The sequence below is a fragment of the Mustela nivalis genome, assembly GCF_964662115.1.
Source record: "Mustela nivalis genome assembly, chromosome: 19".
Lineage (NCBI taxonomy): Eukaryota > Metazoa > Chordata > Mammalia > Carnivora > Mustelidae > Mustela > Mustela nivalis.
Genome location: NC_139038.1, coordinates 18,035,248 through 18,057,431, shown reverse-complemented (window position 1 = coordinate 18,057,431; position 22,184 = coordinate 18,035,248). Strand labels below are relative to the sequence as shown.

Sequence of the window (22,184 nt, the reverse complement as noted above, 5' to 3'; positions counted from 1 at the left end):
TTTTGGGAATTTCTTTCATCAGGTGCTCCAAAAGGCTGCCCTCTGCCCTGGGCTAGATGTCTGCGCTTGACATCTGGGGGAAAGGAGGCGCTCAGAGAGGTGATGTGAGGTGCCCGAGGGACTGTCCTCTCAAGGGCGTGGAGTCAGGGTCCTGCTCCCAGCAGCCCTGGAGCAGGAAGCTAGATTCAAGTGAAAGGGAGAGTCTGGGACAGAGTTCCAAGTTCAGACCCCTCCTGGGCCAGGCAGGCCCCTGTGAAGCCTGGGACCTCCGCGAGTCTCTGCCCTGGGCCCTCGGTCTTCTCTCTGAGCTGAGAGTTGGGCTCTGAGGACCCCCGGGGCCCCCTGGGACCCCTTACACCACCCCTGCACCCCTCTGAGCCTTGGCGTCCACATCTGTGAGAAGCGGCGGCTCCCAGGCCCTGCCTGCCGCTCTCATAGGTCATGACCCTGAGGCCTCGTGGTGGCCGCAAAGGTCTTCCTAGCAGGTGACCTTTGGTAATCCGAGCGCTCCGCCTGGGGCGCAGCCCCCTCCCACTGCTCTCTCACTGCCCTGGGGCGGGGCCAGCGGCCCTGGGGGCGGGGCCTGCGGGGAGCGGCTCCCCACATCCTCCTCTTCCTCCCCGCCCTGCACACGAGGCCGGGAGGCAGCCGCGCTCCGACAGACCCACCGGGCCTCGCTGCCGAGGGAACCACGGGCTCGGGGGTCGGACTGTACGCGGGCTTCTCCCTGAGCGGGACTGACAGCCGCAGGGCCGTCTGTCTGTCTGCCTGCCTGTCTGCCTGCCTGGCCACCAGCCGCTTTGCTTGACTTCCCCCATCTGTCTGTCTGTCTGTCTGCCTGATCAGCCCTGGTCGCCGCCGCGTGTCCCCTCCCTGGTGCGGCCGATTGGTCTCTTACCTCGGCCGCTGCCGTCTGATCTCGCTGGGATGTGACCCGCCTGTGCCCCGAGCCGGCTCCCTCTGCTTGGAGCCGGGCTGCCATCCCTCAGGGTGACCGGTCCTATGCTTGTGTGGCTGGTGACTCCGGCCCAGGCTGTGGATCCCCACCCCCTCACCCTGCCTGTTCCTGCTAACTCTCCTCCCCCACCCCCACGCCGAGCCCTAGCGGCCGCCTCCTGGAAGCCCACCGGATTGCCCTGAGCGCACAGAATGGATTTCTGAGGGAGAAGCTGGAACAGCAGGTAACAGCTCCACCCCGTCATCGTCTTCCCTGGGGACCTCGCATCTTCTCTGCCCGAGGTGGGAGGTCCTGGAGGGCTTTCACCCTCGTCACAGCCGGGAGAGTGAGACCAGCAGGGTTGGGGCCGGAGTCTCCTGTTGTGGCCCACACAGGAGGACCACAGGGTCTTTCTGTGGGTCTGCAGGGGGCCTGGAGGCAGGGACATGGCCGAGAGGACCCCCTGAGCTGTCTGTGGAAACCAGCAGAGTGGGTAGGGGTGAAGCGATGGCATGGCACGGCACCTCCAGGGGGCCCAGTTTGGGGGGGGGGGGAGTAGAGATTTTGGACCGGGTTCCATGTTTTAGCTATTTTGTGTCATCGAACCCCTCAAAATGGGTTGGTGTACCCACTTCACAGAGAAAGAACGAGGTCTGGGTCTGAGAGGCAGAGCGATTTTCCCAAGGTGACTCACCCGTGCGCAGAGGGGTGGGCGGGCAACTCGGAGGCTGGCCCTGTCCTCCACACGGTCTCTTTCTCACGGAAGCCCAGGGGATGGACCCATGGAGGAGCGGGGGCGGGGGCGGGGGCGGCGTCGCGGGCCGTGGTGAGGCTGAGCCTGGAGGTCTGGGTTGAATGGTGACCTGTGGGAAGGAGAGCAGCGAAGGAACAGCAGACACTTTCCGGGCAGAGCAGGGCAGAGCAGCTGGGGGAGTGAAGGCTTCTGGGGGGGGACGTTGGACCTGCGGCAGGAATGGTCAGGGGCTGCTCCTGGGAAGACATCTGCGCTCCCCTGGGGGAAGAGAGCGCGGGGATTTTAGAAGCGCAGGGTGGAGTGGGGGTGGGGAGGTGGAGACCTGGTGGGTTCAAGAGCCAGCGACGAGACTCCCTAGAGGGGTGAATGCAGGCAAGTCTCTGGGCTTCGTCCAGCCTGGTGGGGTCTCAGTCTTCTCATCTGCAAAATGGGGATGCAACATTTCCATTCTCGTGGGACTAGTTGTGAGGATTGGAGGGCATAAGAACATGAGAGATGGAGGTCTGCCCAGGAAGGCAGCTTGTAACCACAAGGAACCTGGAGCCCACGGCAGAGAAGGGCCAGTCTCCGAGAGCGGAGCAGGGTGCAGAGGCACATTCAAGAACTTTCCTCCTGCAGCCTCTGTGGTTCTGTTGTCTCCCCCAACCCCAGCCCCCGCCCTAGGGCTGGGGCAGAGGCTCTCCCGCTATCCTTACATCATCAGAGGCCGGGAGCCTCATTCTGCCCATTTCACAGATGAGAAGATTGAGGATCCCAGGTCACCTGTGGCCACGAGATGCGGAGTTACGTTTGGTCCCCCAGTCTACTTGATGGCAGGGCCACACATTCTGGGCAGGATCGCCCAGAAGCAAGACTCTCAGCCTGGAGGGCCCTTCTGAGAGGGGGTTGGGCAGGCTTCAGGGGGACAGCCCGGATCACCTGCTCCCCACGCTGGGCTCAGCAGAGTCCTGCCCACTCCACGCCTGGCCCCCTGTCTGGAATCCTCACCGTCCCACAGGGGAGGGAAGTCCAGGGCCAGGAGAGGTGGGGGAACAAGACGAGGGCCGAGCCCTGGGCTCCCACCTGCCCAGCGAGGGGTGGGGGTGGGGGTCGGAGGCCATCATGGGCTTGCGGGGCAGTGGGTGGGGGCAGGGTGAGGAAGTGGAAAGAGGCAAAGACGCCAGAGGCTTTGGGAGGCACCACGTTTCTCCCTGGTGCCTGAAAAAGGACTGAATGAAGGAAGAAGGCATTCTTGACTCAAGGGAGGAGAGCCAGCGCCTTCGGAAGGCGTGCGGGCAGGAGCGACGGCTGGGAGGTCCCCGTGGCCGGGTCAGGGGCGCGGGACCCGGGGTGCCCGCCACAGCGCTGGTGGGATTTGGGCCTGTGGAGTCAGCCGGGACGAGACAGAGACCCAGCTTCCCCCCCACGGTTCCTGTGTGACCTTGAGTGAGCCACACCACGTCTCCGAGCCTCCCTTTCCCCATCGGTAACATCCACTGCCCGTTTGTTGGGAGGTTTTATTCTACGTGTGTGTTTTTAAGCATCTGCTCGTGCAGCAGGCACTGTCCCAGGTCCTGGGGAGTCCGTGGCGCCGGCGCACAGGGCCCGCGCCGCGAGGAGGGGAGGGGGCTCGGGCCTGGCTCACAAGGGATGGGAGCAATTATGTCTTACATGAAATGTTGCTGGTAATCGCCGTCTTGTGATTCGCCAGAACACAGGGCATGCTGTCTGGCTCATGCTAAGCCTTTGGGGAGCGGAAGTCCTTATGGTGATCCTACTCTGCCTTTCACAGCTGGGGAAACTGAGGCTCAGAGAGGGGTAGGGGTTTCAGGGTCACCCAGGGAGTCTTTCACAAGCAGAGGGAAGGCGGCTGTGAAGACAGGAGGAACAAACCCTTCCGGGAGGAGGGTCGTCTGTCCTCACAATCCTTTCCTCCCCTGCTTCTCCCATCTTTGCCAAAATGTGGGGGTGGGGCCCCCCCTTGCACACACCCCCCCCTCCGGGCCCCACCTCCACCCCACCCCCCACTCACAGGTGCCACCGCCCCCACTCTTTGCTCTGGCGTCTGGCCAAAGGGACTTTTTACGACAGCTCATATGCAAGATCTGAGTAAACCTGGAACTTCTGAAACATCCTGAGAATATTCCCCAGGGTGCAGGCAGGGGCCCCCCAGAGGTCCCCCAGTGGCTGGGGCCTGGCCTGCTGGTCCCCCCAGCCCCCAGGAAGGGTGCAGCCACCCAAATGATCCCCTGGTCCTTCCACACTGAGCGACCATAGGCAAAGGCGCTGGACCTCTCTGGGCTTCTCCTTTCCTCATCCGCCAAGAGGGCTGGAGATGTGGATTGGGAGCAGGGACCGCAGAGCTTCTCCAGTAGGAATCCATAACACTCAGCCCACTTGGCCAGCGTGAGGGCAGGCTGGCGGGTCCTGCTGGGTGGGGGTGGGGGGACTAGAAGGCAAGCTGCCAGCCCTGTCCCAACCCCCACCTCGAGACCCGCAAGCGTCCCTTCTCCCTCTGCCTTCCAGTTAGCCCGTCCTGGTCTGGGGGGTGAGGGGGCTGGAGGGAGGGGTGTCTATAGGAACCGAGAGGGGCTACGCAGGCTGGGAGAAGTCCCCGTAGGAAAGGCTTGTTCAGGCTAGGGAGGGAGAGACATCAGGTGTCACAGGCTGAGGTTCAATAGGACATTCCCCTCGTGTTCAACCTCTACTGACCCTGCGGTCCTGGCTCACCGGGGCTCAGACACCCACCACCCACCCCTTGGACTGGCAAAATTAAAAAAAAAAAAAAAAACCACTTGTAAGAAGCAAGTAACCTTCCCCACACACCTGCAGTATGCCCGCCTCACACTCCCTCGGCCAGGCCAGGGCACTGCCCCATTCTATAGGCAAGGAAGACTGAGCCCCAGACAGAGGAAGAGATACGCCTAAGGGTCTACTGTGGGTTAGTGGGAGAGCCTCCTTTCTGATCGAGGGCTACCAGGCTGATTCTTCCCCAGCCTGAGAGCTCATGCTTGGCTAAGAAGTTTCTGTGCGACCCCGGGCAGCCCACTGTCCCTCGCTGAAAGTTCCTGTCACTGTTCTGACGACAGCAGTCATGTTTGCTCAGATTCTCAGAGCTGAGGGTGTTGCTTGGGGTGGCGGGAAGTTCCCGAGGACTGTGTGTGATGGAGCTGATGGGGAAACTGAGGTCTCTCGGTGGGAGTGGGGGCTGCCTGTGGGCCTGCTTCTTGTATGACTGAACACAGCAATTCTTTTTTTTTTTTTTTAATAAGGTTTTATTTATTTTTTGAGAGAGAGAGAACGAGCAGTGAGCAGGGGCAGAGGGGAAGAGAGAGAGAAAGAGAGAGAAAAACAGACTCTCTTCTGAGCAAGAAGCCTGATACGGCGGGGCTTGATTCCAGGACCCGAGCCAAAGCCAAACACTTAACCAACGGAAGCACGCGGGCGCCCCAGGACACAGCAGTTCTTAGCCTTGTCCGTTCATTCACCGTTCCCCTAGCTACTCACTGAGCACCTGCTCTGCTCCAGGGCCCACTCCGCACAATAGGGATACTTTCTTTTGGGAGGGAAAGAGACACATTTCCCTGCCTCTGGGAGCTCATGCTCCATGATGGAGACAGATCATAAACACAAACACTCACTAAACTAATTCCAATGTCACGACTGTGAGGAAGGAGGCAAAGGGACGTGTGGCCCAGAGAATTGCAGGGGACACGTGGCGATTGCCTCTTTGAGAAGGCGACATAGAAGTCGAAACCAGAGGATGAGAAAGCGAAGAAGCACAAGGAAAGGGAATGGCATGTGCAAAGGTCCTGTGGTAGAGCAGTGAAGCTTTTATCCTTATCAAGTACATCAAGATCCTCAGTGCACCAAATTTAAGAAAGAGGAGTCAAGAAGAATAACATTGGCTAAAACCCACTGCATGGGTTTTAACATCGAAAGTAGCCTTCAAAATCCATTTTGATAAAAAACGTCTGCTTTCATTTAGTCGGTCATGTAACAGAAGCTTTGTGCATCTACTGGGTGTCGGGAGCTCGTTAACCACTGGCAATTCAGCCGTAACCAAGAGACACATGGTCCCCGCCGGGCTGTTGGTCAGAATGTTGCTGAAAACACCCCGAGCAGTGTGCTCGGGTGGACGGATCGACCCCAGAGGAAAGAGTGACTCATACTCTTCGGAGCGCTTGAAGACTGACAGAAGAGACGTCATTTGAACTTGATTTTGAAGCCTGAGTGGGAGGCTGGCTGGCCACCACAGACCGTGGAGAGTTCTGGTGGCTGAAAGGACACGTGCTAAGGTGTGGAAGCGGGGTGAACGGGGACGTTGGGGAGACTGTCGGGCATCTGGTGTACCTAGAGTGCAGGATGGGTCCTGGAGGTCAGATCCTGGAATGTCTCGAATGCTAGGCGAAGGGATTTGAGGTCTTCTCTGAAGGGCAGTGGGGAGGCACAGGAGGACCCAGCTGTGATGAGGACTGGGTTGGAGGTGCCCCGGCTGGACACTGGCGAGATCAGGGAGGAAGACAGGTGGGCAGGAGTCCCTGAAGACCCGGGGTCAACTGGGAGCCCTTTCTTCTGAGTTCCCTCTCGGGAAGTCCCTCAGTCTTGACACTTCCCCTTCTGGCGACCTACTGGCTCTTGTTTCTGGCATGGCTGGGGAGTCCCTCTTCGCCCACCTCATTTCTTCTTGGTCCCTGTGGGAAACGGGCCATTTTGTTTTTACCGCACTCCTGCCTTACCTTTCACTTTCAAGCCCAATCCTCGCCCAAGTCCCCCTGGAGATGGCGATTGACCTGAGACACTCAGCATTCCTGTTCCCGAATCATCCTTGAGGGAAAGAAGACACAGGGGAACCAACGCTTGGGTTCTTTCCAGTTTGGGGTGGTTGTAAATAAGGCTGCTGTGAACGCCTCGGCGCATGTCGGCCCATGTACAGATGTACGTGTTTCTCTTCGATGCGTGGCCTGGAAGTGGGATTCTGTTCAGCAGAAGTGTTCCAAACAGTTACACACAGAGAGTAAATTTGCATTTTCTTGATGAGTCATGTTTTTAAGCACCTTTTACTATGCTTATCGGCTATTTGGATGTCTTCTTTGGTGAAATGTCTCTTTAAGCTTTTCATCCCTCTTTTCAAAATTGAGTTTTGTGTTGTTTATTGTTGTTTTGTAGGAGCTCTTTATATATGCTGGATACAGATATAGATAGATATAAATTTTATGTATATTACAGATATATAAAAAATATATGTATAACATATTTTATAATTTTATATATATTATGTATATTATAAATAACTATATAAAATATAGGGATTGCATATAGTTATATAAAAGAAACATACAGACACAGATTTATAGAAACAGATATAATCTCTTCCCACTTCAGTTTCTTTTCTATCCTCTTAATGAAATCTTTCGGTGGACAAAAATTCTTAATTTTAATGAGGTTCAATCTATCAGACTTTTTCTTTACAGCTCAAGCTTTCTATGTGCTGTTTAAAAAGTGTTGTCTGCCCTAAGGTCATGAAAGTATTATCCTCTGTTTACTTCTAGGAGCTTTATTGTTTTACCTCTGACATAAAGTCCACAAAATATCTGGTTGGTTTTTATGTGTGATGTGAAGTAGAGGGTCAAGATTTATGTTTTCCCATATGAAGATCCAATTAATCTTACCATCTTTTTAAAATTTTTTTAAATCATGCTTTCCCCCAGGACTTCGCAGTAGTGCCTTTGTTGAAAATCAAGTGAGGATAAATGAGTCTCTTTCCAACCTCAGTTCTTTTCCATTGCAACAATGTTTATTTTCCTGGCAACGGTGCCATATTCTTTGTCTGAATTTATCTCAGTCCTTTGCTTTTTACTGTACATTTTCACACTGGCTTGTCAGTTTCCACCAAAGGAAATTTTGCAGGGGATTTTCTTGAAACTTGAGATTTCTTTGAAACTTCAGCTCTATTTGGGGAGAACCGACATCTTTAAAATATGAAATTTTCTAATTCATGAGCATGTATGTCCCTCTATTTACCTGTCTCTAACCCATCTTGTAGGTCCCCTGCATCTCTCACTAGAGCTCATTAGGACATTTTATTTTTTTATGCTAATGCAAATTGTATTATTTTTAAGTTTTCTTGTTTGTTCTTGGTATCTGGAAATACAATAGATTTTCTTCACACTTTATTAACTTTGTTAGTTCTTTCTTTCTTTCACAGAGATATCACAAGTAGGCAGAGAGGCTGGCAGAGAGAGAGGTGGGGGAAGCAGGCTCCGTGCTGAGCAGAGAGCCCCATGTGGGGCTCGATCCCAGGCCCCGGAGATCATGACCTGAGCCAAAGGCAGAGGCTTTAACCCACTGAGCCAGCCAGGCGCCCCTAGCACATTTTTTCAAGCCGGAGTTCCAGATACAGGACGAAAATAGCTGCCAAATCCAGTTCAGTTCAACTGACCACCAGTGGGAGACTTCCTGCCTTTGCTTTGACAATGTTTGTAGACCCCTTCATCTGCTAACCTCATGAGTGCAAGGCAGAGCAACACAGCTGGGGACTTCATTAGCTAGTAAATATTTTTTTCTCCTCTTAATAAATTTTGCAGGGACAATACAGAATCGTACAGTATTGCCAAGTGTATGCACCGTATTGTACAGCCGATCTCTGAAACTTCTTCACAACAGAAATTTCATGCCCATTGAACAACTCCTCATTACCCCCGCCCTCCGTCCTCTGAAAACCACCATTCTGCTTTCTGTTTCTGTGAGTGTGGTGACTTCAGATATGTCATGTAAGTGGAATCGTACAATATTTTCTTTTAGTGATTGGCTTATTTCACGTAGCAGAAAGCCCTCAAAGTTCATTCATGTTGTAGCGTTCTTTCTTTTTAAGGCGAAATAATCTTACGCTGCATATATGGACATGCTGCCTCTATTTATTCGTCGGTCGGTGAATGTCGGTTGCTCACGCATCTCGACTGTTGCGACCGACGCTGCCATGAACATCGAGGGGCAAATATCTCTGAGATCCTGGTTCCAGATCTTTTGGATATCCACCCAGAAATGTTACCCAGCCCCACGGTGTTTCCCTTTTAATTTTTTTTTAAAGATTTTATTTATTTATTTGACAGACAAAGATCACAAGTAGACAGAGAAGCAGGCAGAGAGAGAGAGAGGAGGAAGCAGGCTCCCCGCTCAGCAGAGAGCCCGATGCGGGGCTCGATCCCAGAACCCTGGGATCATGGCCGGAGCCAAAGGCAGAGGCTTTAACCCACTGAGCCACCCAGGCACCCCTCCCTTTTAATATTTTGAGGAACCTCCATACTGTCTCCCATCGTGCCTGCAGCACTCAGTGATTCCACAAACAATGCATAAGGGATCCAGGTTTTCCACACTCTCACCAATACTACATCCATCCTCATACGTGGGAAGTAACAACTCATTGTGGTTTTGATTTCCATTTCCCTGATGGTTAGTGATGTCGCGTATCTTCTCATACACCTGTTGGCCATCTTCTCAATCTTCTTTGGAGAACTATCTCTTCAAGACCGTTTTCTATTTTTCTTTTTATTTATTTATTTTTAATGTAAATTTGAGCCATTAATTAACCTGCCGTGTTACAGGGGCAAAGTTGAGTGATTCATCAGCCGCCTATAACACCCACGGCTCATTCCATCGAGGGGCCTCCTGAAGCCCGTCAGCCAGTTCCCCCATCTCCCCCCACCCACCTCCCCTCCTGTAACCTGCAGTCTGTTTCCTATAGTTAACAGCCTCTTCTGGTTTGTCTCCCTCTCTGACTTCATCTTTTGTTTTTTCCTCGCTTCTCCTACGTTCATCTGTTTTGTTTCTTAAATTCCACATATGAGTGAGATCATTTGAGAATTGTTTTTCTCTGATTGATTTTTTTTTTGCTCAGCATAATACTCTCTAGTTCATCCACGTCTTTGCAAATGGTAAGATCTCCTTCTTTCTGGGGGCGCCTGGGTGGCTCAGTGGGTTAAGCCTCTGCCTTTGGCTCAGGTCATGATCCCTGGGTCCTGGGATTGAGCCCCGCATTGGGCTCTCTGCTCAGCGGGGAGCCTGCTTCCCCCTGCCTCTCTCTATCTCTCTGCCTGCACCTCTGCCTACTTGTGATCTCTGTCTGTCAAATAAATAAATAAAATCTTTAAAAAGGGGGCGCCTGGGCACCTCAGTGGGTTAAGCCGCTGCCTTCGGCTCAGGTCATGATCTCAGGGTCCTGGGATCGAGTCCCATACCAGGCTCTCTGCTCAGCAGGGAGCCTGCTTCCCTCTCTCTGCCTTTCTGCCTACTTGTGATCTCTCTCTATCAAAAAAAAAAAATCTTTAAAAAAATTAGCTTGTCTTTAAATCTTGAGTTATAAGAGTTCCTTGTATATTCTGATAGGAGACCTCTTACGAATATATAATTAAAAATATTTCTTCTCGGTGTGCCCAGGTGGCTCAGTGGGTTAAAGCTTCTGCTTTTGGCTCAGGTAATGATCTAGGGTCTTGGGATCGAGCCCCGCATCAGGCTCTCTGCTCAGCATGGAGCCTGCTTCCTCCTCTCTCTCTGCCTGCCTCTCTGCCCACTTGTGATCTCTGTCAAATAAATAAATAAAATCTTCAAAAAAAATGTCTTCTCATTCTATGTATTGCCTTTTTCCTTTCTTGGTCATGTTGTTTGATGCACAAAAGTTTTAAATTTTGAAATAGTCCTATGTATTTATTTTTTTCGTTTGGTTCTTGTGTTTTTGGTGTCATTTCTAAGAAACGACTATGTGATACAAGGTCACAGAGAGTTAGAGCTGTATTTTATGCTTAAAGTTTAATATTTCTACCTCTTACGGCTAGGTCTTTAATCCATTTTGAGTTAACTTTTGTATATGTGCGAGATAGGAGTCCAGCTCCATGCTATTGGATGCAGATATCCAATTGTCTCCAGACACTTCATTTTAAAGATGATTTCCCCTCCATCAAATTATCTTGGCATCCTTGTCGAATATCAGCTTAACGTAAACGTGTGAATTTTGACTTTGAATTTGATTCCATTGATCTCTATATAGGGTAGTATCTCACTGGGTTGATTACTGTAGCTTTGTAGTAGACTTTGAAATGGAGAAGTCTGAGTCCTTCAACGTTGTTCTTCTTTTTCAAGATGGTTTTGTCTATTCTGGCCCTTTGCATTTCCATATGAGCTTTAGGATCAGCTTTTTAACTTCTGCAAAGGAGCCAGCTGGGCTTTTGATAGGGATCACTTTGAATCTGTAGATCATTGGGGAAGACATCTTAACAATACTGTATCTTCCAATCCATGAACATGGGGTAGGCTTCCATTTATTTGAGCCCTCTGTCATTCTTTCAAAAATGCTTAGTAGTTTTCAATATACACGTCTTACCCTTTGTTAGATATCTGTTTCATTATTTTGGATATTCTTGTAAATGGAATTCTTTTTTTTTTTTTTTAATTTTTTAAAAAGATTTTATTAAGGAGGGCATGTATTGCATGGAGCCCTGGGTGTGGTGTATAAACAATGAATCTTGGAACACTGAAAGATAAAATTAAATTTTAAAAAGATTTGATTTATGTATTTGTCAGAGAGAGAGAGCACACAAGCAAGGGGAGTGGCAGTCAGAGGGAGAAGCAGGCTCCCCGCTGAGCAGGGAGCCCAATTTGGGACTTGATCTCAATTTGGGACTTGATCCCAGGACTGTGGGATCATGACCTGAGCTGAAGGCAGACACTTAAATGACTGAGCCACCCAGGCGTCCTGAATTACTTTCTTAGATTGTTCATTCCTGTTGTACAAAGATACAATTGACTTTGCATGTTGATCTCGTGTCCTGCGACCTTGCTAAAATTACTTATTAGGCCTAATAATAGGCCTACTTTTTGTTTGTTTTGTTTCATTTTGGCCTTTTGGTGTGGATTCTTTAGAATGTATATACAAGAGCATATCATCTGCAAACAGAAATGCTTTACTTCTTCCTTTCCAATCAGGATGACTTGGATTTCTTTTTCTTGCTGAATTGTCTTGGCTAGAACCTCTAGTACCATGTTTACTAGAAATCATGAGCGTGGACAGCCTTGTCTATGATCTTAGAGGAAAAGATTTCTGTTTTTCACCATTAAATATAATGTTAACTGTGGAAATTTAAGAGATCTGTTTATTTTATATTGAGCTTGTCTTATTTTTTTTGAGGGAATATTTTTTCTGGATATAAAATTCTAAGTTGGCTTTTTTGTTTAAAGATTTTATTTATTTATTTGACAGAGAGAAATCACAAGTAGTTGGAGAGGCAGGCAGAGAGAGAGAGAGGGAAGCAGGCTCCTTGCTGAGCAGAGAGCCCGATGCGGGACTCAATCCCAGGACCCTGAGATCATGACCTGAGCCAAAGGCAGCCGCTTAACCCACTGAGCCACCCAGGCGCCCCTCTAAGTTGGCTTTTAAGTATGTATTTTTCTTTAATTTTTAAAATAGTTCTTCTATGATGTGTGTAGGTGTGTCATTGTTGTTGTTGCTTTTGCTGTAATTGTCCTTCTCAAAGTTTGTAGGATCTCTTGAATCTGTAGATTAATGTCCTTGCCTAGTTTTGAAAAAATTCTTAACCAGTATTTCTATTATCACTTCTGAGTTGTTCTCTCTCCTCTTCTTATGCTCCAAATACAAATATGTTGGACGTCTCCACAATATATATCTCTTTTGCTCTTTTCTGTATTTTTTTTTAAGATTTTTTTCTTTATTTATCTGACAGAGATCACAAGTAGGCAGAGAGGCAGGCAGAGAGAGAGGAGGAAGCAGGCTCCCCGCAGAGCAGAGAGCCCGATATGGGGCTCGATCCCAGGACCCTGGGATCATGACCTGAGCCAAAGGCAAAGGCTTAACCCACTGAGCCACCCAGGTGCCCCCTTTTCTGTATTTTTAAATACTTTTTCCTTTTCATGCTTCAAGCTGAGTACTTTCTATTCCAGTTCAACATTCCTGTCTTCTCATGTTACTATCTCTTGCTAAATCCATTCGTTTCTTATAAATTTCAATTATTGAATTTGTTACCACTACGGTTTCTACTTTTAAAAATAAATTCCCTATTTCTGGTAGAATTCTTCACCACATTCATTTGAGTTTTTTTTTTTAATTTTTTATTTTTTATAAACATATATTTTTATCCCCAGGGGTACAGGTTTGTGAATCGCCAGGTTTACACACTTCACAGCACTCACCAAAACACATACCCTCCCCAATGTCCATAACCCCACCCCCTTTCACCCAAACCCCCTCCCCCCAGCAACCCTCAGTTTGTTTTGTGAGATTAAGAGTCACTTATGGTTTGTCTCCCTCCCAATCCCATCTTGTTTCATTGATTCTTCTCCTACCCACTTAAGCCCCCATGTTGCATCCCCACTTCCTCATATCAGGGAGATCATATGATAGTTGTCTTTCTCTGCTTGACTTATTTCGCTAAGCATGATACGCTCTAGTTCCATCCATGTTGTTGCAAATGGCAAGATTTCATTTCTTTTGATGGCTGCATAGTATTCCATCATTTGAGTATTTTTAAATCGTGTTAGATGCCACCACTTTCTGAATCACCTGTGTGTCTGTTTTCCTCTTGGATTTTGGTCATCTGGTACTGTTTCCAGGTTTGGCTTGTCCATTTGATGGAATGCTGGACGTTGTGCATGAAAAATACAGAGGCTTTGGGTGAAGCTGACTTTTTCCAGAGAGGTTCTGATTTTTTTTCTAGCAGACATATAGCATGTAGACAGATCATCTTGTTATAGTTACAGCTAAACTGATTCTGAGTTTTCCTTGTTCCAAAGGTATAACCGTTCCTGAATAAGTGACTATTTACCAGGGCCCATCTTCCTTGCCAGGGCTTGAACTCATGAAACTACAAAATCTCTTTCTTAATTTTTAAATTTGTTGCCAGATTCTTTTGGCTGGCTTTCTTCTGATGGGATGCCTCTGCAGTGACTTGGCACATGATTGGAGGGGAAATTGCATGCAGAATTTCACAGCACTTTTTTCTCTCCAGAACCCTGGCCTCCCAAGCTCCATCTAACTTCGTTGCTCTCTTGTGTCCTCTAATTTTTTTTTTTTCCTGCTTTGTAGCTGTTCTCAGCTACTCGGACAGTCTGAATCAGCTACTCCCCCATATCCAGAAATGGAAGTCCCCCTTCAGTTTTAATTTTGGAAACATAAGATGAACTGACATTTAAAATTTCATGAAATGGTTTGGGCATACAAAAAGGTATATCGAGTAATAGAATCAACGCCCAGGGTAGCTTCGGTCAGTTTCCCCCAAGTGTGGAGACCCCTGCCCGCCCCCCCATCCCACTCCCCTCCTCTTCTACGCTATTCAGAATTTTGATTTTTTTTTTTCCCTATCATCCCCTTCAATTTCTGTATTCTTCCAGGACACACATAGGTTCATCTAAACAATATAGAGAGCTGATTCACCCAGTGTTCAGTGGGCCATAGGTGGTATTCCTACACGTGTGTTGTTTTATCTTATTTTCACGACGCATTTTGTCGCGAGAGTCATTTGCTTGGCTGTGTGAAACCGTGATTCGTTCTCACATTGAGTCATGACCCCCCAAGTCGGCCTTTCCATTCTCCTGTGGATGGATACTTAGGTTGTTTCCACTTCTCCCTGTAAGATCAACACGGCTCCAAACATCTCTGCGTGTGCTTCTCGCATGAAACCCCACATGCCAGGGTCTCATCAGTGGTTTACACGGGAGTGAAACGGCTGGGTCTCAGTGAAGGAACCTGCTCACACTTATCACACCGTGCCACACTATTTCCCAGCCCACTCATTTCATTCCCACCACCAAGAGCGCCCATTACACCATGCCCTCAGCTACACGCGATGTTGTCAGACTTTTAGTTTTTGCCCATCGCGTAGAATTAAAACGGCAAGTCATTGTGGTTTTAATTTGCATTTCTTTGGCGGCTGTGAATTAAGCACTTGGTGTTCTCCTCCAGCTCCTACTTCAATCTGACTTCCTACCCCCCAAGCTCCTTCACTTCCCTTGAATCTCCTGAAATGCGGCTTTTCATCTGAACTACCTCGACCTGTGAAATCGCTCCTCGGCCCTGGAGCCTGGCAGAGAAACACCTCTCCCCCAGCTCCGTTCCCATGCACGACCGTGCTGGACTGCTTCGCAAGCAATGATGTATTTGGTGCTTCCAGCAACTCCTCGGCAGGGTCATGAGTCCCATGGTATAGATGAGACCACAGAGAACCAGAGGGGTTAGGAACTTGCCCGAGGACACACAGCTGGGACCCGGCAGATTCTAAGCCGGGGGCTCTTGACTCCTCTGGAGGAGACCACAGAGCTAGGGGCTGCCACAGGGGACCCCGTAGCAGGGGGTCAGATGCAGGGCTGGGAAAGGGAGGGGATGTGATTTCTGGCTCGGTGACTTGACCATTCAGGGCTCATTTATAGAAAATGTTAAACAAATGATTGCATACACACTCTATAAATATGGCCAAAGTTATGAAAGTGAGAAATTTAGGGACCTCTCGGCTAGATCATCCTGGGGCACCTCTACTTCTGATGCTTTCAATTGTCTGTCAGTCACAGCCTTTTGTTGAGTGTTTAGGTGTCAAGGGCCATGCCCAGGGTTTTCTGCAAAATGCGTCTTCGAATTCTCACAAGAATCTGGGAAGCCGCTTTAGCGTCTCTGCACGGCTCAGAGAGGGGACGTGACTGGCCCAGAGCAACACAGCTGATGATCTCTCGGTGTGCTTTGCCACTCTTCGCCGGGTGACTTACTAGGGAGCTCAGAGGGAGGGCTCAGTGGGGCCAGCGTAGGTTCTGGGGAAACCTGGGGTGGGGGTCTTCCCCTTGTGGGCTCAGGGATGATGTCTGGAAGAAGCCATGCCTGCAACTTGATTCCTGCATGGGGCGTCCCTCTTGGCTCCAGTTCCGATTATGATGCTGCAACCGGCGGCCAGTCTGGGTGGGGGTTCTGGGCCTGGCCAGGGGGATGTTCCGCCCCCTGGCCTCTGGCTGGTGCCTCCCCAAGCAGGCACAGAACTGTGGTGCAGTGGGTGTTGCCAGCCTGGCGGGGGGTGGGGGGCGTCACTCCTTTGCCCAAGACACCAGCGTCTGCTCCTCCTGGGTAGACCCCTGACGTTCTCCAACGAGGGCTCTCCTGCCTCCCATCCAGATCAGGGAGTCGCGCTCACCTCCACAGGGACCGGCCTGGGTTCCCCAGATACTTTCCCGTGTGCTCGCGAACCTGGGCTCTGTGACGGAGCAAGGAGCCTGGTTATTGGGCTAAGCTCTCCTGGGCATCCAGTAGGGGTCTTCTTTGTGGGCCAACCTTGGATCTGTTATTCAGTAAGAAGCGGGGCTAACGTCAGCCCGTGTGTCTTGTGGAAAGAAGGACACAGGGTCTCTGCTTGTCAAATACCACTTTCTAACCAACTTCCCCTCCTGCCTCCCTGCCTCTCTTTATCAGATGGGTAAACGCTCTCGTCCCATCTCGTGCACAAAGCTCCATCCATAGGCTTCCAGGGGTAGGAGAACAGCTAGCTCCTCCCTCTTGAAATTCAGCTCTCATTTGGGACTGTGTTAGGGGACAGGAAGAAGGTGGGAGAAATGGGGTTCCCAGGGGTGAGTCATCCGCTTCCAAGGGGCAGGAATCTTTGGGAACATCCACAGGCTCCTCCCACTCTTGTTTTTTCCGAGGCAAGACTTCCAAGGGAGGGGGAGGACCAGAGGGAGGCCGTTCGGGGTCCCTTAGTCCCCAGGCCTGGGTCTGCCTGCTCACTGTCGGTCTCTTCCAGGACTCCGAGAGCCAGCATGCCTTGTGGCTCGGCGGCCGCTCCGCTCCTGCTCCTGCTCCTGCTCCTGCTCCAGGGTGGTGAGTCGCTGCCCCAGGGTGTGCGGGTGGGGATGGCCAGGCTGGCCTGTGTTGCCTCCAGGACACGGCTACAAGCTACAGGCCGGGGTATGTGGCCTCTGTTCACTTGGGGTGGACTAGCCAGCTCTCCGTCAGTTAGAACCCGTCCCACCAGAGTGCCCCGTGGCTCATGTGACTCCCACGTGGACCAGGCCGTCTGGTCCAGGCTGTCTTCGTATCTCATTGCAGGCACGAGACACTTGAGTCTCCATTTCCACAGCTCTCTGCCTTGGCTGGCCCTCCACCCTCAGAGGGAGGAAGTCCTGCCTTTGGTCTGACCTCAATTTCTCTTCCTGCAATGACTCTCCTAGCAGATGTTTGTGGACAATCACAGAATCAGCAGGCTCTGGTGGTCCCCGGCAGGGAGAGGAGAGGGACGTGGAGACAGAAGTAGCCAAACCTTGAAAGGTGCCCCCAGGGGACCAGAAGGTGTTGGAGTCAGAGAGAGAGAAGTTAGAGACCAGAGCTGGGAAAGGCCAGGAGTTAGATGTGGGCTCAGAAATCCAGGAGGCTTGGGGCGCCTGGGTGGCTCAGTGGGTTAAAGCCTCTGCCTTCGGCTCAGGCCATGATCCCGGGGTCCTGGGATCGAGCCCCGCATCAGGCTCTCTGCTCAGCGGGGAGCCTGCTTCCCTCTCTCTCTCTCTCTCTCTGCCTGCCTGTCTGCCTACTTGTGATCTCCATATGTCAAATAAATAAATAAATAAAAATCTTTAAAAAAAAAAAAAAGAAAAAAAGAAATCCAGGAGGCTTTCCCAGAGGAGGCAGGACGGAGCCTCTAAGCTCAAATGGGGGTTGGACTAGAGACAGGGGTCCCTCAGCTGCGGATCTGCTGACTCTGCATCTCTCTGGTTTTTACCGAAAGACCCAGAGCCTCAAATAGCATCTCCAGGAAACAGATGTCTGGCTCTTTTATTTTCCCCTTCGGAGTGACCAGCACTCTGTCCTGGGTGCCATGCCTCGTGGGCACAAACTTCTGCTGCGTCCTGGGTGCTAGGCTTCACCTCAGTCTGCTCCCCCAATGACCCTGTGTGGTCTGTGCAGCAGTGACGCCCAGGTCGCCCTTGAGGACACCAAGGCTCAGGGAGGTTAAGGGACAGGCCCACGGCCACACAGCGAGGCAGTGGTGGAACTGGAACCCCAGATTCGTCTCCTTCCTGGGGACTGAGCTGCCTTGCTCTGCTGCTTTCACTGAGTGAGTGCCCGGTGCCAGCCACGTGCTCCACACCGGCGGGAGGTCACTTACATGTCCACCATGCCCTCCAAGGTGCTAGTGTCCCCAGGTTTCGGGGGCTGCTATCCCCTCTCCAATGTCCCATTTCAAGATTGGGGCCAACCTTGTCAAGCCCTTGACCTAAGTACGGCAGCTCCTCCCTCAAGTTCTAAAACCCTGAGCTTGAACAACCAGGGTATAAACTGGGGGAATACCTACCCACATATGGCCCCACAGCCCCAGGTTTAGGCCCCACCAAAATCAGGCCTCTTTTCTCCACCAAGTGTCTGCACGGGCCTCCTGTGCCCACCAACAGGCCCTGTGCTCCTGCCTAGGGAAGGCTCCTCCCAGCACAGGAGGAGCCACAACTCCGATCCCTTGGTGGTGGTGGCAGGGAGATCTGTGTTAAGGAGGATTCTGAGGGTCGCCCTAGGGAGAGAGTGCCGTGATCGATTAGTGATGTCTGCTGTGCTCGCAAAGTGTAGCACAGATGAGCTTTCTCTTTCCCGGGTGCAAGTCTCAGCCGCCCAGACCCAGACGGGCAGGAGGCGTGGTCCCATCTCAGAGCCTCTGGGTCCTTATCTATAAAGTGGCAGGGACAGCCGGCTAAGGATGCTTCCAGCAACGGTCTTCTTGGCTCTGCATCCGGCTTCTGACCTAAAGTGAGGGCCAGGCAGGAAACATCCCACCACCCCTCGGTTCTTCATCAGTCAAGGAAAAATAGAACAAAGCCACTAAGAATGAACCCACGTAAAAAGGGGAACACATTTCTGGTAAAGAGTTGGAGGGTGGGCGGGGGGAGAAATCGCGTTGGTACTCGATCTTATAGGACAAAACCAAGTTCCGGGTTATTACATTTATTTTGTTGCAAATTTAGAGAATGGTTGCATCTGTATTTTTAGAACCAAGGGGAGTGATTAACGTTCGGGGTGGGGGGGGCACAGAGTCTCCTGGGGGGACCCCCTGGGTGCGCAGTGCCCGGGTCACTTGGCTGGGATGGTGGTGGTTTGGGCAGGAGGCTAATAAGCACATTTAGGCAAAATGGGGTGGAGGGGAGGGAGGGGGGTGAGAGGTGGGGACCGGCTTAGTTCGCCACATTTGACATTCGGAGCGATCTGTCTGCATAGCCAGCCCTGAACCCCGGGAGTCAGGTGGCAGGGACCCCGTTCCCAAACCCACATCCTAGTGGCCTCGTGGGTTGCCGTATTCATCCCGGCCCTGGGGACCCATGCGTCCACTCGTCCTCCAGCCCTTGAAGAGGTGAAGGGGTGAGGCATCGTGCAGACTCCGGCCAGCCGCCCACCACCCCTGCTCCATCGCAGCTTCTCTCCCCGCTAATCTTCCAGCCTGGGGCTGCCTAGACCTCGTCTGCTACACGGACTACTTACAGACAGTCACCTGCACTCTGGAGACCAGGACCCTCCCCGCCGGTGTGCTCACCCTCACCTGGTAAGTGGTAGCCGCTGGGGGGCCAGGGTGAAGCAGGACTGCTGGGGACCTTAGACCAAGGGGGACCTACTATGGGTCCCACGGATAGTTCAGCAATCGACATAATAGGTCCGCTTCCTGAGGGCTCTCTCAGCAAGTTCCCCAACAGCATTTGGTTTTGCCCCAGGAAAGACGGTTCGTGGGTGGGGAGCTGCCCGGTCCCCCTTGCGGACGACTGTGCCGGGCTCACAGCTCCCGTCCCGATCTCCGTCCACCGCCAAAGGCCATACTCTCTTGCCCACCCAGCCCTAAAAGTGGGCCCTTTTTTTTTTTTTAAGGATTTTTTAATTCATTTTAGAGAGGGGCAGAGGGAGAGAACCCCAAGCCAACTCTGGGCTAAGCACGGAGCCCAACACGGGGCTTGATCCAACGACCCCAAGACCATGACCTGAGCCGAGACTGAGAGTCGCTCAGCCGGCTGAGCCACCCAGGCACCCCCAGCCCTAACGGGATTTGAGACCCGAGGACCAACCAGACTCCCACGCGACTTTTATGAGCGCTTGGTACATCCCCGACGCCCTGCCGTGAGCTTCCTATGAACAAATGGTCGCTTCCCATCCTCACAGTTATTACTGTTTTACCAATGAGGACACTGGGGTTCAGAGAGGTTATGCAACTCGCCCCAGGTCACACAGCCACGGAGCGGTGGAGCTGGGATTCAGACAAGCCTGATTCCAAAGTCCACGGACCCCTGTTCGCTCACAGGTGTTAAAGAACGGTGAGGGGAAGCTTGACTCCGGTCCCCGGCCAGAGACGCAGGGACCCTGCTGGGACATTGCAGGGGGAGGAGAGATTGGGGTCAACCCCAAATACAAGGAAAAGGGGGGATTGAGAGTCAAGGAGCAGGGTGGGGCCAGTGGATGGAAAATTACCAAGAGGACACGTCAGGGGAAAGGGGTTCTTGCTGGGTTCTTGCTGATGGCTGGTCAGACGTCACCTGGGGAAGGTGGTGGAGGACAGAAGAGATGACATAGAAGCCCAAAGGTCAGGGCCTCGTCAAGGAGAGTACTCAGAGGAGACCGAGCAGGGCTTGTTCAAGGAGAGAATCTTTGTTCCTAATCTTCTGGGATTAAGAGAAGCTGGCTTTCCTCCAGAACACATTTATGGACCTCCTGCGGAACCTTGCAGGCACTGGGAGCTCAGCAGAGCCCAAGACCAAGGAGGTCCCAGAAGTTCTGCAGAGGGGAGTGCCTGGGGAGACAGACGATAAGACAGACACAAGCAGCCATCAGGATGTTTTTTTGATGACATGAGTGCTACAAAGAACAGGAACCGGGTCCAAGGGGTCCAGAGGGAGTGACAGGGGGCAGGGGGTCAGGAGAGGCCTCTCTGGATGGGAAGGAGGCAGCCAGTGAGCTGGAGATGGAGCTTTCCAGGCAGAGGGCATTACCCGTGCAAAGGCCCTGAGGTAGAGAAGAGCTGGTGAGTTTGAGGAATAGTGAGGAAGTCATTGGGGCCAGAGGCGACTGCATCATCGTGAGGGAGAATAACAAGCTAAGAAGGTGAGAGGGTGGTCGAGGCCAGATTGCCCTGCATGGGTGTTGAGAAGTCAGTCACTGGAGGGTTTTTTAGGCATGGAAGCGATGGGGAGTTTTTAAAGCCCCCCCCCCCAGCTTCCGTGCAAAATTGCACTGATTGAGCAGAAGCTTCTCTTCTAACAGATATTTAGCAGAAAACAGAGTCTACACATCTGTATTGGCCTTGAAGGGTAGTCATGCTCACAACCTGAAGGTGTTTGTAGGGAAATAAATAGCTGCTGAACTCTTAGACATACTTCAAAACCCATCACTTAATGCCTAGTGGGAGTAAAGGGGCCAGAGCAGTGCTCCCAACCCCATACCAACAGCCTCCCTTTTCAGCCAGAGCGAGGATGAGGTTCATCTGGCTTTTACCTTGGCCTTCAGCCCCGGTACTCCCTGGGGAGGGAAGGAGGCCAGAGGGCACCTGAGGTGTTAGCATCCTTCCTGTAGGACCGGGACCCAGCTGATGGGATTGACAGGGGCCGACTGAGGCTCAGGCTAGGCAAGAGTGGCCTAGCTGAGAATTCCAAAGTTGAGAGTCGCTGCCCTATGTAAGGTGGTGAGTTCCCGGTTCCTTGGAGGCACGCAAGCCGAGCCCAGACACAACCCGTCAGGAATGCTTCAGGGGAGGGAACACCTTCCCTGGGAAATTGTTGGTGGACCGTGACCGCCCCCCCCCACCCCGCCACAGCCTCACCTCAAATCCCCCCAGCCCCGAGCTTCTGGCTGCGTGCAGGGCGCCCCGCCGGCCTCCAGCGTGACTGGGTGCTCTCTCCTTGAAGGCAAGACCCGTATGGAGACCTGGAGGACGAGGTCACCTCCTGCAGCCTCCTCCGCGCCGCCCACAACGCCACGCATGCCAAGTACACGTGCCATATGGATGTGTTTCACTTCATGGCCGACGACATTTTCAGTGTCAATGTCACAGACCCGTCCGGAAGTTACTCCCAGGAGTGCGGCAGCTTCCTCCTGGCTGAGAGCAGTGAGTATCCCCGGGACCTTGGAGCAGAGGGGAGCCCAGGCCGGTGCTGAGCCCTACGCCCTGCGGGCTGGCTCGCCCCCACGTCAAAACAGACCTGTCCTAGGTGCTCATTTCTCCTGAGAGTGTGTTCGGTAGAAGCTCGACTGGGGTGTGATGGGTTCATACCTAGGTTGGGCCTTTAACCAAGGAGAGGCAGCAGAGGCCGGCCACAGAGCTGGACCAGGGCCCAGGACTTGCCCACCTGTGACCCCGGACTGGCTCACTGTAGACTGATGGCCTTCTGCCCCCATTTTGAGGCAAAGCAGGGGAGGCCATGTCCCAGGAGAACCTCCCTGAGACTTCTCCTGTTTATTTGCTGCACTGAGGCCCAGACTTTTCCTCCAGCCTGGAGGAAGGGGGCCGCCTGGCTGGGTCCAGG

At 52.0% G+C, this 22,184-nt stretch overlaps 1 protein-coding gene and 1 long non-coding RNA gene across 5 annotated transcripts in view; one reads left to right on the top strand and one right to left on the bottom strand.

Moving 5' to 3' along the window:
- The first annotated feature begins 552 nt into the window (after window positions 1-552).
- Window positions 553-22,184, top strand: part of IL21R (interleukin 21 receptor) — a 29,623-nt gene continuing 7,991 nt past the window's right edge. The window contains exons 1-4 of one of the 4 annotated variants that reach the window (XM_082714621.1): window positions 553-1,181; window positions 16,451-16,527; window positions 19,123-19,225; window positions 21,567-21,766. In XM_082714621.1, coding sequence (XP_082570747.1) covers window positions 16,467-16,527; window positions 19,123-19,225; window positions 21,567-21,766 — 364 coding nt within the window. In that variant the 5' untranslated portion in view covers window positions 553-1,181; window positions 16,451-16,466. Of the gene's footprint in view, window positions 1,182-4,978; window positions 5,969-16,450; window positions 16,528-19,122; window positions 19,226-21,566; window positions 21,767-22,184 lie in introns of those variants that run through there. The other 3 variants (XM_082714623.1, XM_082714624.1, XM_082714622.1) reach the window with 3 other exon arrangements.
- LOC309854930 lies at window positions 4,922-6,642 on the bottom strand. The gene is made up of 2 exons (XR_014306491.1): window positions 6,464-6,642; window positions 4,922-6,364 (listed from the first exon to the last, which is right to left on the bottom strand). It is a non-coding gene; the product is annotated as an uncharacterized lncRNA (long non-coding RNA).